This window comes from Podarcis raffonei, chromosome 1, assembly GCF_027172205.1.
Source record: "Podarcis raffonei isolate rPodRaf1 chromosome 1, rPodRaf1.pri, whole genome shotgun sequence".
Lineage (NCBI taxonomy): Eukaryota > Metazoa > Chordata > Lepidosauria > Squamata > Lacertidae > Podarcis > Podarcis raffonei.
Window position 1 is genome coordinate 46,222,235 of NC_070602.1, and position 16,449 is coordinate 46,238,683.

The 16,449-nt window shown below is 41.2% G+C and overlaps 1 protein-coding gene across 8 annotated transcripts in view; it reads right to left on the reverse strand.

The window, feature by feature from the left end:
• The window catches only part of SIPA1L1 (signal induced proliferation associated 1 like 1), a 145,031-nt gene that overhangs the window by 21,037 nt on the left and 107,545 nt on the right, over nucleotides 1-16,449 (reverse strand). For 7 of the 8 annotated variants that reach the window (XM_053384504.1, XM_053384524.1, XM_053384533.1 and 4 more), the window contains 6 exons: nucleotides 14,666-14,823; nucleotides 13,111-13,684; nucleotides 11,514-11,788; nucleotides 9,196-9,477; nucleotides 3,429-3,578; nucleotides 626-744 (listed from right to left, as the gene is read on the reverse strand). In XM_053384504.1, the coding sequence (XP_053240479.1) occupies nucleotides 626-744; nucleotides 3,429-3,578; nucleotides 9,196-9,477; nucleotides 11,514-11,788; nucleotides 13,111-13,684; nucleotides 14,666-14,823 (1,558 nt within the window). The remainder of the gene's footprint in view (nucleotides 1-625; nucleotides 745-3,428; nucleotides 3,579-9,195; nucleotides 9,478-11,513; nucleotides 11,789-13,110; nucleotides 13,685-14,665; nucleotides 14,824-16,449) is intronic. The other variant, XM_053384539.1, reaches the window with a different exon arrangement.

Sequence of the window (16,449 nt, forward strand, 5' to 3'; positions counted from 1 at the left end):
AAACAGGTCTGTGTACTGAGATGCCAAATGAAGGCTTAACTTCATTTAATCTGCTGAGTCCTGAGGATCTTTCTTTCATCTAACTACTTAACTGCAAAGCACTGTGAAAATACACCCAGCAGCAGAAAGTGATTCTCACCCAACTATACATTTTTACTTATATTTTATCTGCATTAAAAAATAATAATCTGTACATGGGTTGTTTATACTTTCAACCATTTAATAGTCAGCATATAGCACCATTAGAAAGGAAGCACTACACAAAGAGCTACAGAAAAGGTAAAAATTAAATTAAGCTGATGCAGTACTGAAAAGAGATGAGGGTAAATAAGCAGTAAGGCCAAGCAATATTTGTAGCTGCACCACTGCTTCTTAAAAGATGCCCCAGGCACTGAACCATTATAACTGATCTATTCTCTAGAGAACTTTATTTCTACATCACATGATGTTCCCAGGTCTCAAGGACACAAAGTGCAGATGACAGTATACCTCACATTTAATCATTCATTCTCACTAACAGGGGTAACATGAAAAAAAATGGAATTGCTCCTTTTAAGGAAGGAACAGGTTGCCAAAGTCACCTTGTGGGGGAAACCATTTAATTGCTGCAGAAGTTGTTGCTTACCCATCTGGTCAGCAATGCTATCCTCACTTCTCTGCCAACTGGGGGTGGATTTGCCACTGCCACTCGTATCTGTGTTCTGCCTGTCGATGGAGGCAGGAGATCTTCGACTCATTCCAAACCTGAGGTAAAGAATTATTCTTTAGTCCCATACACGGTAAATGTGGTATACAGCAAGCATCTCTTTACATCAAGAAGCCATACTTACACAATGCACTTCTGATACAAAGGATTTTTTTATATAAAAAAGGTATGCTTTTCTTATTGTGGAGGTTTCTGACTTTCCATTTCTAGGATTATGAATTGTGAATATACTTCAACTGCCAAACATCCTTCATAGGTAAACTCCACTACTGCTAGCCGAGTGTATGAAGAGTTAGGATTTAAAGGACTGTGGTAATAACTAACCCAAACATGAAATATGTGATCTTGTGATGCCCATTCCTGCACAGAGAAAAGTCTGAAAGATGGAACATGAACAACAAATACTCCTTTCATTGCTAGCCCCAAAAGGGCCTCAGAGCCAAAGTCAGCAACAAAACAGAGGGCTTCAGTCATACTTAAGGATTCTCTGAAAAGATACCTCACCATGAATTCGCTAGCAGTCCTTTCAGTAGACCTCCCAAATGTGAAAATGCCACATGGGGGTGCATTCTGACTGGCCAAGTTTTGTATGATACACAACTGAGGTTTATACACAGTGGAGGTGCAATCTGAGTGGGCGGGCCCATTGTGGGTTACTGAAGGAAAAGAACAGGTGGTGGCTCAGATTCCCACCTGGATGGAGGCAGCACGGATATCAGGGACAGCACAGTAAGACAGTGACTGGTATGGAATTATCCTTGCAGTTCCAGTGCCACAAATGGTACCGAAAGCACTGTTGTCCCACTGAACTGGGGTGGGTACACTAATTCTAAAAATGCATCCAGGGCATCCAAATTGATCAACATTATCGGTGTGCATTTTCAGGAACTTTGCACATCTAATACATTATAATTAGACAAGCCAGGTGTGTAACGTCTGAGAGCACCTTGAGTCTAGAAGCAGTGGTAGCAGAGCATTGCACCTGGCCTTTCCCATAGACGACGCTCTCATTGAAGCTGATTTATTTAACATAATTTTACAACACAAATGTGATGCTCCTGAGGTGTGTAGGGTGCTGTTAGGCAGCAAAGTCCAATTGGTGAGCTTCCTTGCCCCACCCAGCCTTTTCATTGGGAAAACACTGAACAAGGGGAGAGAAAGAGGTGGAATCCAATGGGTGTGCTCCCTCCACCTGGTCTTTTCTTAAGGGAAAAATTGACAGTAAGGGGTTTCCATTCTTGAAAGCCTCAGGGTGCAACCCTATACACACCTTCCTGGGAATAATTCCCACTGAACACAATGGGATTTACGTTTGAGTAAATATGCATATGATTGCCCTGTATGATACTGGAATGCTTTTGGGAAGTGGCTGTTCATGGATGAATTTCTGCACTCTGCTTTACTCACTTCACTACAGCTTTCAATGTTTTTGATTGCCACTTGTATGAAACAATTGTACTCTAATTTCCTTCATACTAACAATCTGAAAATGGGTAGACTTTGTAACCACTAGACTTCAATCACTTAAACCATTCAGAACTGTTGGTTGCAATCAAATTCGTCATTCATTTTAACAATGCTATAATCCCCTGTGGCTCACAGCTTCAGCACTGGTAAATAGCCACCGAGAAAAGATGTGAGCGAGTCGACAGAAGATGAGTAACAGGGAAAGGTGATAATGAAGATTTGTTGGCCTGGTGACTATGGATAGAAACTTTTATTATTGCTGCTATCTTGTTTATTCAAGTTTACAATCTGGACTTTCAGAACACAGCCATAGCCAGGAATCCTACCAACTCCATCAAGGATGTGATGCATTTTCTGATTCAGACCTAGCAGCTGTCATGCAAGAATGCCATTACAACTCTGAAAGTGCATCACTGCTCCTATTCTGGGGTTCCCATTCAAAACTACAGCTAATAAAGAATGTGGAGGGACAATGGCCTTCTCACGTCCACTTGCAATATTGGATAGTATTTTTCACAAATCACAAAGTGCGAAGACATACAGGGCCAGCTGCAGTACAACATTTTACATATTCAGTGTTTGGGGGTAGGTGATAGAAGATGGACAAAAAGATGTCTAGAAGTGGAAATAATTTGACAATATATGTTATCGTTTCAAAGACAATTTCATGAGCTGGGACTGTTGATAGGTTGCCTTTCAGCAACACTGTATTTCAAGACTAGAAGATAAAGTCTTCTGAAATGTTTTCACATATACTCATCAGTGGGAATTGCCTGAAAGCCACCTCATGGAAGCATAATGCTATTCTGGGAACTGGCCCCATAAAACAATTATTGAATTTTAATATACGTTCTGCCTTAAGTGTTAAAGACAGGCTAAGTCAAAACAAATGCTGGTCAGTTTCTAAGCAAGCCTACTTCAAACCATGGCTTATGAAGCTGGTCTGTTTAACTAAAGCTTGTTTCAAACCAAGATCTCTGGCTTGCAGAAACCCACTCAGAATTAGGGGAAATGCTAGCAAAGTCCTTCTCCAAAAACTTGGATAAAGAGAGGAGGACAGGGGAAAGCATGAGTTTATGAGTCTTCTCTGGGCTTCTTCCTCCTGATACACATAGCAGTAAACCATAGTTTAGTGCTATGTATGAACCAGCCCAGTGAGTTTAACAACACTTGAAAAGAGGCTAAGTACTAATTTATACTCTTCTCCAGTCTCAACGAAACAGTACACAAAATAAACAAACATACGAGGGCCTACCCTTCGGGCATAGATTTTTGCCTGTAGGTGCCTCCACCAGAGCCAGTTTCACTGGAGGATGATAAGTTGCTGGGAGAGTTACGGCACTGCTGTGATCTTGCTAAGGCAATGGATGAAACGGTGACGTAAACATCAGAGCCAGGGGATAATCTGTTCAATACAAACAATCCCAAACATTACATTATTAAAGGAACCATTGCAGCACAAAGCTTGGTAGAGCAACAACACTTTTGTGGGAACTGCCACATCAGCAGTGTCAATTCATTGAGACAGTAAGAAATGAAGCCAGCTGGAGGGCAGTATGTATTTTCCTCCATTAACCTGCTCCCTATGGAACAGTGGTGAAAGATTAGGGAGTGACAAAGGGGAGAAATGACTGTTTCCAAGGAGTTCCAGAAATAAAGTTGCTGAGTTGCATTTGCTATTTGCAAGCAAGGAATATTAACACGTAGCATATTTTATACAAATCCCAAATAAAATGTGATTTAACTAAGCACCTCAGAACAAGCTTTAGCAAACCATTTAAAAAAAACTTTGTATTTACCAATATGATCTGCAAAACATGCCACAACTTTGCATAATCAAATACTGGCATTTTAGGTAAAGCATATTTCCTCGGAAGTCAAGAAAACACGATGCAGGGTATTTACAGATACAAGTCCTTACATCACAGGAATGCTTCATTTTTAATAGCTCTCAACAAGTATAAAAAGACAATTGTTTGTCATAAGCTGGGTCTGGGGAACCTTTGGTCCTCCAAATGTTGATGAACTACAACTCCCATCATCCCCAGCAAACATGGGCAATAGCCAGGGATGCTGGGAATTGTAGTTCAGCAACTTCTGAAGGACTATGGGTTCCCCACACCTGGCATAATCAGTAGATTAATGGCCTGTTCACTCAACCAGTCCCTGAATTCACTTTGCACTTTGATTTACTTACACACACTGTTCCACAGGTGGTGAAACAGTCCAAACGGTTTCTGTTTTTATGATATGAGCCTCCCTGGACATTTTTTAAACTGTCCAGCAGGAAGAGAGTCGTACAACTGAGACAGTGCAAAACATATGTAAGAAAAGGAAACTTTCTTTGCTGGCTGGCTAGCTGACAGATGAGTGCAGCACTGCTCAACCCCAGTTGGGTTCTGAGTAGATCACAGCTTTCTTTCAGCTTCCAATGGTGGCCCAGCTTTACCACTACATAGCAACTGCCTATCCTTTGTTGTCTGTGTTCTGGTAAACTCTAGGACTAATGCAATGTGTTACATAGGAATGCCTAAGAAGATAGTTCAGAAACTGGCAGCTGGTACAGCCAGACCATTGATTGGGGGAGGATGGTTGGAACATATAACACAAATTCTGGGTACCACTTAGTTTCTGGACTCAATTTAAAGTGCTGATTCTTACCCCTAAAGCCTTATGTAGCTTAGAATCCACAGTACCTCAAGAACTGCCTCTCCCTGCAATGAACCCACCCAGACCCTGTGATCACCATCTGAGTCCCTTCTTTGTATGCCTCGTCCATGGACTATTTGGAGCAGAGCTTTCCAGACTGTGTGTAGCGACACCTTAGTGTGTTGGCTGCAGTGTGTAGGTGTGTCACACGAACACTCCCTGTGCTCCTCCCAGGGCTGGAAAGGGATTAGTTTAACTTCCGGCTTGGTAGTAAAACTGAATTACTGTGTCGTGAAATGATGCATGTATAAAAAGTGTGTCACCAACATGAAAAGTTTGGAAAGCTCTGATTTGGAAGGTGGCAACACAAGAAAAGAGAAGTCTTTCCCTGATGCCTAAAGCTGGATAAGGGACGCGGGTGGTGCTGTGGGTTAAACCACAAAGCCTAGGACAGAAGGTTGGCGGTTCGAATCCCCATGACGGGGTGAGCTCCCGTTGCTCAGTCCCTGCTCCTGCTAAACTAGCATTCTAAAGCACACCAAAAAGTGCAAGTAGATAAATAGGTACCGCTCCAGCGGGAAGGTAAACGGTGTTTCAGTGCGCTGCTCTGGTTCACCAGAAGCAGCTTAGTCATGCTGGCCACATGACCCGGAAGCTGTACACCAGCTCCCTCGGCCAATAAAGCGAGATGAGCGCCGCAACCCCAGAGTCATGCACGACTGGACCCAATGGTCAGGGGCCCCTTTACCTTTACCTTAAAGCTGGATAAAGATGGTGCTGGGCAAGCCTCCCTGGGGCGAGCATTCTACAATCAGGAGGCCATAAATGAAAAAGCCTATTCTCTGACTTTTGGCCCTTCACTTGAAGGATGTCATTGTGGCCTCTTCAAGTGGGGTGGGACCCATAGCCCTGCATTTTGTTTACCCGCGTTTTCAGGCTGTGCTTTTAGGTTTTCATTGTTGTTTATAATGGGCTTTAATGTAAGTCACATTGGATTGCTTTTCAAGAAAATCGACTAACAAATATAATATAAAACAACAGCCAGATAGATTCTTCTGGGCTGGTGGCCAGCTGGCTTGCCTTTGGCAAAAAACAGGCAGCTTGGCTAGCTGGGAAGGTTTGGTCTTGCCATGCACACCCATGTGTGCAATACAAGTGCTGTTAAGGTGGAGTGGCTTACAAAGATATGAAATGTACATAATAATAAATGTAAATAGTAATAATCACACAAAAAACCTAGCACAGCCAAAACTTTTGTTGAAGCAATATGTACACAACACATGCATCACAATATATTTATTTTTTAAAAATCAAAAATTAAAATTGGCTAACGGATGGGAAATCAGCTTCTCTCCTTTCTTGTCTAGGAACTGCTATCTTAGGAGTAAAAAAAACCAACAAAAACACCGTTATTGGACTAGGACTGTTTTGAGCAATATGGTGCCACGATAAAACGGCTAGCGTATTTGCAAAGCTAAGCAGGGTGGTTGTTTTATTTGGTCAACTAGCATCCCTAGAAATGAGGTGTCTGCCATTTTGCTCAAATCAGTATTTTTAGTCTTGGTTAAACATTATTATTACCAGATGACTGCTCTGAAGTTCATGTCCCAACCATTTTGCCTGCTAATCATTAAATGCTGGCTGGCTGGCTGCAAGAGACTAAATTTCATTTTAAAAAATTCTACTGCATCTTGGGGCAGAAATCCAATTTAACAGCAGCAAAAGCATTGGCTTTTAGGTGCTATTATTGAGAACCAGACACTTTGAATCAGTTATCCAGTTCAAGGCTCTCTGGATATTCACTGAGGCATTAAAGCCATTTTCCAGGCTTCCCATTTGCAAAGTTTAATTTTTCAGACAAATATATGCTTATTATTTTGTTCTGAAATTCATGCTGAGGTTTCGTAATGCTGTTCTTTGGCAGTTCTTCTGCCTGTGTTTCTTTTAAATATTTATTTTAGTTGTTGCTTCTCTGCCTGAGGGCACCTGCTTTTTGCTCCCTGTATTTGCCTCAAAAATATGTTGCACATATTACAAAATGTCCCCTGCTGTGCCTTGTCCCTGAATTCTATAGTTATGAAATGGGTTAGGTAATGATATACGCAGCAGCAGAAAACTAAAAATGTAATTTGCAAGCTGCCTAAGGAGTGACTGCCAATATAGTGCCTTTACAGCTCAATTAAACACAGGTTCACTTGGAAGCAAGCTCCGAGGGGTTCTACCCAAAGGTGGCTTTGTGCTCCTGGAAAGTGATTTTATTTTTCAAGGTGGAGAACCTGATTTCCAGTGATTCCTCCTCACCTACCATAGCCCTCTTTACTCCATACTCAAGAGTTCCAGATGGTGCTTCACCCCTCAAGAATAGCTTTTCAGATGACAAAGGAGCTGCCACACCTTGTGCTCTCTGCTACTGCAAATATACACTGGCTACAACCCACTGTCTTCAACAGGAGTTTTTTCCGAGCAAGTGTGTGGGGTTGCAAGACATGCGGCATAAAGCGTTTTCCAATCTTTGTCCGCTTATCAGGTTTGTTATCGCCACAAGTTTCTATTTTTACTTATTTATTAAGTCTATATACCACCAAGCACAGGGAGCCTTATGGTATCAAAATACAAAAATACAAAGCAAAATAAGAAACAAAACAATAACAACACACACACACAGTTTAGAAGATCGTAGGTGGTTTAACTAGCCAAAGGCCTGGGAAAAGAGGAAAGTTTTCGCCTTGTGCCTAAAGATATGTGATGAAGGTGTCTCAGGAGAGCCTCCCCAAGGAGAGCATTACACAGATGGGGAGCTACCTCAGAAGCCCATTCTTGTCAAAAGCAATAACCAAATTACAACTAACAAGAAGCTCCCAGCATTCCTAACACATTTGGAAGAAGTGGCCCTGTGGTTATACTGGATGAAGGGTGGAATATAAATAACAAAACAAAACAAAGAAATGAAACTGGCCCACCTGAACACAGCAGAAACCCAACATCAAGGGTGTTTACTGTAGAAACTCATACCTGACACTTTTAATTTCAGTGATTCTTTTCAGCTGTGAACTAGTTCATTGAGGGGAGAAGGGATGTAGGAGAGATAAAGCATCAACACTCTACAGTGCCCAGGACTTGCTGTGAGCAGAACATATGACAGCCAAGAGCACACAGGCTTGCTCTATCAATGTCAAATGAGCTTTAGTCAAAGCTTGGCACTCTAGACAAAACTGGCTGTGCCACATGATAGCATGAAATGGCAGGAAGCATCGCTGGTATCAAGTGATCAAAAAAGAAAAAAAAAGGGCCAATTTACTTGGTCCTTTTGGTGTGCACGAGAGAGTGTAGAAATGGCGTATTTCAGAGTACATTTGCTTTGCATTCCAGCAATGTTGGGAAAATCCAGAATGTACAAAAAAGGTTGCTGGTTTTGTACATGTAAAACTAATTGTGTATTGTAGAAACAACATCAGCCAGAGACTTCACATGTTCTCTTCAGAAGGAAGAGAACTCTGATAAGATCTAAAATTGCAACAACAGGTATTGGTACCCCAAGTAAATGGCATTGCACTCTGCAATGCTATAATGACATTTTGCCTAAAAGCAGGCAAAGAATATCTGAGGAAAGAGAAGCACAATTATCTTGGAACTATCCCCCTTCTTTACTGACTAAAGGCTTAGAGCTCATACGACCAATATAGTGAGGTCTTTCTTCCAAAGGACTGTGTTATTCATATACTTTAAAGCTAGCCCTTCCATTTACCGAACCAATCTTCAACATGTGCTAATCCCCTAAAAAGTTCAAAATCCATTGATTTCAATGTACAAAAAGGGGATGGAAATAAGGTTTTAGAGTGCTGAGGCAATTTGCCAAACATGGACACAAGCGGAAGGGCTAGACCTACAGGTGATTCTTTCATATTCCAATATGAACTGCTTTTGCCTTTCTTGCCTTACAAGATGCTCTTTTCTTAATATAGATATAACAACACAGACGTTTGTGTTTCTGCAGGTTCGCAGAGGAAAATATAATTAGGGATGTTTTTCTTTTAAAAAAAGAATTTTTTAAACAATAGAGAGACATGAGTATATGTGCATACTCCAGTTACTGGAAAAGTAAGGTGGCATGACTAGAATTGGCACCTGAAGACTATGAGTTAATCCCCAAATGCTGTGAACTAGTTTAGTGTCATTTCTTTTCGATACCAAATACTTTCTGGAAGTGAATAAAAACATTTTGTTGAGGTGGGGGTCAGATTTGATCTGGATAAGAAACAGGGGAATTGGAATGTGAACTTGTGTGCCTGAGAGTTCTTACTGCTGTTGTTTACAAGTCTCAGAATGCTGCAACATACCTTGGAGGAAAGACAACACACAAATTAGTTATCTACCTTCTACTCTCCAGTGGCCGCCCGTCACTAGAAATACTGCGTGGAATATTGGCTGCTCGCTCTGGGGGAGGCATTTTTCCTTCACCTTTCCCTGAGGCAACCCTAGTGGTAGCGGGACTTTGCATCTGGGATGGCATTTGCTGCCCATGAGGCCCTTGTCCCTTGTTAGCATTTCTCTGCCATTTGTTGTTATTCCTGAAAGGGAACTTGAACTCGTATGGAACGCCGCCGTCGTTCATTTTGTATTCCATCACCGGCATGCGATTAATTTCTGAAAAACTTCTGAAAGAGAAAGAAGAAAGCATAATGCAACTCTGAAATAAGGGAGAAAAGTACAGTCGTTACCTTGGAAGTTGAGCGGAATCTGTTTCGGAAGTCCGTTCAACTTCCAAAATGTTCAGAAACCGAAGTGCGGCTTCTGATTGGCTGCAGGAAGCTCCGGTAGCCAATCAGAAGATGCGGAAGCCCCATCGGATGTTTGGCTTCCTAAAATAGTTCACAAACTGGAACACTCACTTCTGGGTTTGCGGTGTTCGGGAGCCAAAATGTTCGAGAACTAAGCTGTTCGAAAACCAAGGTTTTTGCAATATACCCTTATATGACAGCAATTGTGATACCCCTACTCTGAGTGCTAAATATGGCCCAGACTGGTTAATTACACATTAGTTCTATCCCTAATTTATAGGGCATTAGCCAATCAAGTCATACTCAGACACAAGGAAATCAACTGACAAACTAACTAATGTTTCTGTATGTCTTAACACTTGATATCTCTCATAGTCTCTGGAACAGAAGTCTGGTCATATCATCTGAACTTCCAAAAAAATAAAAATCAATTACAATCGTAAAAACATAAAGACGACCGACTGAATTCAGTGAACTTACAGCAGAATAAATATGCTTAGGGTTATGAAGTAAAGTTTAGATTCAGAGATCCTGGAAATGGAACTCAGATCAATGGGGCTTACTCTCAGGAAACTGGGTATAGGATTGCAGCCTAAATGTTATTTTAAGAACTGCATTTAGGAAATAACTAAAAATACTGAACTTCAAAATTGACAGGGTTTTCTTGCCTTGCTGTTCTATTCTTCTACTTCAAGGCTATGCAAGTTTTATATTATATGAACAGGTGGTTTCTGAAAAATATCTGAAAGCAACAATATGAATGATGGCTAATAACATTTGCCAAATTGTAAACATCAATTGCCCTAACTTTGAGCTGACTTATCTTAAAACATGCATTTAAAACAGAACTAGCTGTTAGGAAAATGAGATAGCCTCCCACATAATATTTGTTCATTCTGCTCCAGGAGAAAGGTTCTATTCTTTCATACCCTGGCACTTGACTTTTGTACAGATAGGTGTGGGAAACCTGTTGATGACTGTTAACGGCTGTAAACCCCTGGCTGTAAACCCCTTGCTTTTTCCTGTAAGACCAATTGCAGCCGTTAACAGTTGTCAACAGGTTTACCACAACTATCAGTCAATCACCCCTCCCCACCCTCTCACTATATATAAGGGTCTGGTGACTTCTGTTTCAATTTATCTGAAGAAGTGTGCATGCACACGAAAGCTCATACCAGTAACAAACTTAGTTGGTCTCTAAGGTGCTACTGGAAGGAATTTTTTTATTTTGTTTCGACTATGGTAGACCAACACGACTACCTACCTGTAACTAGAACTTTTGTATAGAGAGTTAAAGTAAAAGGTGAAACTCATCTCAAGTTATTCTGAGGTCAGGCTGAAGGATCCAAATAATAAAAACAGGCAGGGGCTCCTTCAAAATTATATATGTAGATCCCCAGCTTAAAGCGCAAATGGTGTTTTTGTTCAGTGAAGTGTTAAAATGGCTATATGACATTTAAAGATTTTGCAGTATCTCACGTGCATTTATTTAAAAAGTGAGCATCACCAACATAAATGCAGCTATGAGATGCAGCTATTCAAAGGCTACGTAATTATTAACTGACTAGTGAGAATGTAAGCAAACACTAGCACTGGCAATCTGACTTGAGAATACTCAGCATCACCAATGCTTCCTTCAGAGACATTATACATGTAGCACAATCCAGTGGGATGCTTTGAGATATCAATGGCAATGCAGAAGCACTCCCATACCATAAGAATAAATAGGTCCCCTTTAAAAACACAGTAACCACCTACGACTCTACATCCATAGCCAAATTAATGTGAAATGGGACTCTTATTTTTATATAGACCAAGTTAGAACAAAAATTCTGCTTTATAAATTCAGAGAACACCCTGAAAAAGTCAGCAGCAGATATAACTCATTTATTCCCACCCCCACAAAAAAATACCTTCGTGGCGTGCAATCCTCATGAGGTGGGATAATGACAACCTTCACAGTAACTGAAGTCCGCAGGAGATCAATCATTTGCTCATGGCTCAGAGTAGCTACAGCCACAGTGCAAATTTCCACTAATCTGCTGCCTTGTCGTAATCCTGCTTGCCAAGCATAGCCATAAGGTTCAACATCTGCCACAATTCCTTCATAGTTCACATGGAAACCAAGCTGGCCTAGTCCATTACGACGTAAAGTCATTTCCACTGACTCACAGCCCTTTGTCACAAGCTGAGAAGTGAAGAGAGAGGGAAGAGTTAGTGCAATTAATTACATTCAGTGGGAGACAAATACATGGGGGAGTTTTGTTTTTTAAAAATGGTACATGAAGCAAGATGGGACAATGATATTCCTTATTTTGACAGCTACTGCTGTGTGCAGTTTTCAGTGAAAGTTGGCTAAGTTACTACTGGATGAAAATCCAGGCACAGTCAGATTTTTTATAAATGACTGGCTTTAGAACTTTATGAAAATTATAGAAGCATTAAGGTAATGTAGCAATACAACTGGAAAATTCATGGGTGGGGTTATATACCAGTATTCATGGTTAGGCTGACAGAATGTTCCTTTATATTATTATGTCCCTATTGATTCGATAAATTGGTAGTTCTTTGTAATTCAGTCATCATATTTACTGGCATGCAGCTATCTACACAAAATGCAAACTTGTTCTATTGGCTAAGTGATCCTGCTAATTATGAATATTTTTGAATGCAATAGACAAATGCAGCTTTTCCTCATGACATAAGGTAAAGGTAAAGGTACCCCTGCCCGTACGGGCCAGTCTTGCCAGACTCTAGGGTTATGCGCTCATCTCACTCTATACGCGGGGAGCCAGTGGTGTCCGCAGACACTTCCGGGTCACGTGGCGAGCGTGACAAGCGAGCAAGCCAACGCAGCACACGGAACGCCATTTACCTTCCCGCTGGTAAGCGGTCTCTATTTATCTACTTGCACCCGGGGGTGCTTTCGAACTGCTAGGTTGGCAGGCGCTGGGACCGAACGACGGGAGCGCACCCCGCCGCTGGGATTCGAACCGCCGACCATGTGATCGGCAAGTCCTAGGCACTGAGGTTTTACCCACAGCGCCACCCGCATCCCCATGACATAGAGACTGCTATTTTCTGAATAAGAGAAGAAAATGCAGTTGCTACTAGAATAGGTAGAAACTATAATATTAAGTCTTGAATAATATTTGATACACATCAGGGACTGTGCTGCGTGTCAGTGCCCCTTGGCAATACAATACCCAAAGGTCTCAGTTAATGACGGAACAAGCAATGGGCAATAAGTAAGAAGGTATTCTTTGTCCTAGTCCGCTTGCAACTTTGGAGAACAGGGAGAAGAATTAGAAAATAATTTCCATTAATATTTTTGCACAATTACATCACAGGTTGAGGGACTATTTCACTATCAATGGATCTGCTACCAAAATCTAAGAATGGATCCAAACCATGTTAATGTTTTCATCACAGTTCTTTGAATTTACCCATGCCTGAAGACCAGATCTACATATTTAGAGAGGGAGAGAGAGAGAGAGAACAAACTCTAACCTCTAGCCTTTTGACAATCTCTTTGATATCTTCAGGGTTTTTGAAACTCTCCACAGAAACACATTCACCCCTTTCATAGAAAATTTTGACACTTGTGTCTGTTGAAGTCCACCCTATGACATCTCTGCAGGAACAATTGAACACAACACTCTTTGTATCTTGTTCAATGATAACAACAAATTCATTAGAAATCCCCAGGAGACAGTCTATATCTACACCCTTGCTATAGTCTTTAGCACGGAGACTCCATACAACAGCACCAGAACTGTGGAGTTCTACTCCTGGATGAGGCTTGGACTTCTCCTTCTTCTTAGAGGCAAGTGAGATGAAGGGGAATTTGCCCGAAGGGTCAATGGGTGTGTTTGTGACATTCTTCTCTGCCAAATCTTTCAAGTATTCCTGACGGGTTCTGGTGGCCATGGCACGGAACTTCTCTGATTTATGAGCTGCATTCTCAGCATTGATCACTTTAGCAAGTAAGAAGTCCCTGAATACATTGGATTTGGGGAAGGTAATGCCTTTAGGGATTGGTGGTCCAAACGATGGCACATCTCTGGATCTCGTCGCAGCAACGCTACATAAAGGAAAAGGAAATGTGAGTTAATGATGAGCTGAATCCACGGAACTCATCTTTCTACTCTGCCTTTGACTTCTTTGCTTTGATCTTTAGAAACGACAAAATTTATGATCTACGACAGGGTAGCATGGCCTAGCAGTACAAACAAGAACAGAAAACAGTCACAGCCTCTTTTCTCCCAAATCAAAGACCTTGACCCCACTCAGCAATGAAATTGCTGGTTGGGGATTTATGAAACCGCATTCTAGTGTTCCCTACTTCACATGGGAGCCAATGCTTTAACAAACAAGCAACAGTACTACTTTACAGCAGAGCAGCTATGTTAGCATTCTGCAGCAAGAACAACCAAGAGTCTTGTGGCACCTTAAAGACTAAGACATTTACTGCCTGAGACTTCATGGACAACAGTCCTGAAAAGTATTTCTACTGAAATACTATGTCTTACTTCTTAAGAATAGACTTCTCCAGTATTTTATTCCAAAGGGTAGTATGTTAAATTTGACAGAATTCATCTGTTCTTCTTGGGTGTTTTCCAACCACATTCTCTGCTCCCTAGGTGTGAATTCCTAAGAAACTCCATGCATATAAACAATGTGAGAAAGCCACCATGAATCTGGCATACATGGTTTCTAGACTGCTCTTCAACTTGCCAGAATTTTATTATTTTATTTTCATACACGCTGAATTAACCCAGGCTAGGATTATCACCAGGTTAATATGAAGCCCACTTGGCCATTTTTGAAGCTTGGCCTCAATGCAAGGCAGCTAACTCTGGTTCTAAAGTATCCAATTAACTTGCATGCTCTTTCTTCTGTGGAAAAAAGTAGAAATGTTAACTGGTTCTCAGCCTGCCAAGTACTTAATGTTAAACCCAAAAATAGTTTTCCTGAAAATTAACAGTAAAAAAGCATTGTAAAATAAAGCATAAAAAATTCCAAAATGTGGTTAGCCTCTGTGTGTTCACAAAGTAATAGGTACCTGTAACAGACGTTGTCGGTGCATGGATTGTGCACACGGACAATGACAAAGACATGCTGGAAGTGAGAGCGAATATTCTTTGGGCTGAATGACTCTGCTCCAGGTTCTTGGAAAACGATGGTCACAATATCATTTCCAATATGTCGTTTTCTTAAGAGCTATGAGGGTAAAGACAAGAAACATAAGGTATTGGGGGGGAAGTACCCCCCTTATAGCATATTGTGCATTATTCCTGTTAATTAATGTTTGCGAATCATGGAATATTTTAAATTATTTCATTCAATGCTTTATTCTGAGCAAGTAAATGAGAAATTGGCCAATATATGACATGCTGAAACGACTAGCATCTTGCACCCCGTTTCCATAACAACAGCTACACATCTATTTTAATCTGTCTTCATAACAGACAGATTTTGAATGTCTCTAGAATCAAATTTATCATAATATAACACTATGTTTGTCTACTTGCTACTTTCTTCCAACCATTATAAATTGTTCATAAGCTAGACAATGTTCTTCTGTGCATTAAAACTGTGTTTTTGTATTTGATAGTGGCAGTGTTACCAAACAAATTATTGTTATGTATTTTTGTCAACTTATTCCTTTTCTCCTGAAAAGAATGCCAGAAAGCTTCCTTTAAATTACAGCATAGCACTAACCATCTGTATGATAGAACTGACCATTTAAAATATAATGAGATTAAAGTATGTTCATGAGCAGGCAGAATCAACTAAACCATGTTATTGTTCCTCGAATTCAATGTTAACTCCTTGAATTAACAATTGTTTTGTGGTTTGTTTTTTGTTTAAATCAGATATAAATTCCAGCTATACATAGACTTCCGCAGCTCAGTTCAGTTCAAACAATGATTAGCAAAAATTTACAAAATGAAAATGATATCAAAGAGGGCAATGTACGAGGTAAAGTATATTGAGTAATCACTCAAGAAAGAAACTAGACATTGCCTTTAAAGGTAAAGGTACCCCTGACCGTTAGCTCCAGTCGTGGACGACTCTGGGGTTGCATGCTCATCTCACTCTATAGGCCAAGGGAGCCAGCATTTGTCCGCAGACAGCTTCCGGGTCATGTGGCCAGCATGACTAAGCTGCTTCTGGCAAACCAGAGCAGCACACAGAAATGCCGTTTGCCTTCCCGCCGGAGCAGTACCTATTTATCTACTTCCACGTTGACGTGCTTTCGAACTGCTAGGTGGGCAGGAGCTGGGACCGAACAACAGACGCTCACCCCGTCATGGGGATTTGAACTGCTGACCTTCCGATCAGCAAGCCCTAGACCACAGCACCACCCGCGTCCCCTGGACATTGCTTTTACAAATGTAGAAAAGTGCCATGGGACACATGGGGTGGATCCAAGTGTGCCCTTCTTCTAGCACATGGGGACGCAACCTGTATGCTGAGGGCCACATACGAATGGCAAGGAGGGAAGAGTGGCAGCAGCAGGAAAAAGAGAGGATACCCCATGTACTTTTGGTTTTGGCATTGCCCACGCACTGGCTTTGACCCTAACTCCCACTGGTATGCAGTCCTTGGCAGAAAAAAGATTCCCTGCCCATGCACTAGCACACAATTTCTTCCACTCATGAAAGGGCTGCTTCCTACCCCAAACCTAGGTAAATTCTTCAGTTTGCATATGCTTTTGTACAAGACTTATACCACACTATCATAGCGCTACCCCAAGCTGAATGTATCAACTAGGCTGAAGTTTAGTCACTGGCTCTAAGCAGTAAAAACACAAGATTCCCCCAAGGCTGTCTGAAGTTTCAC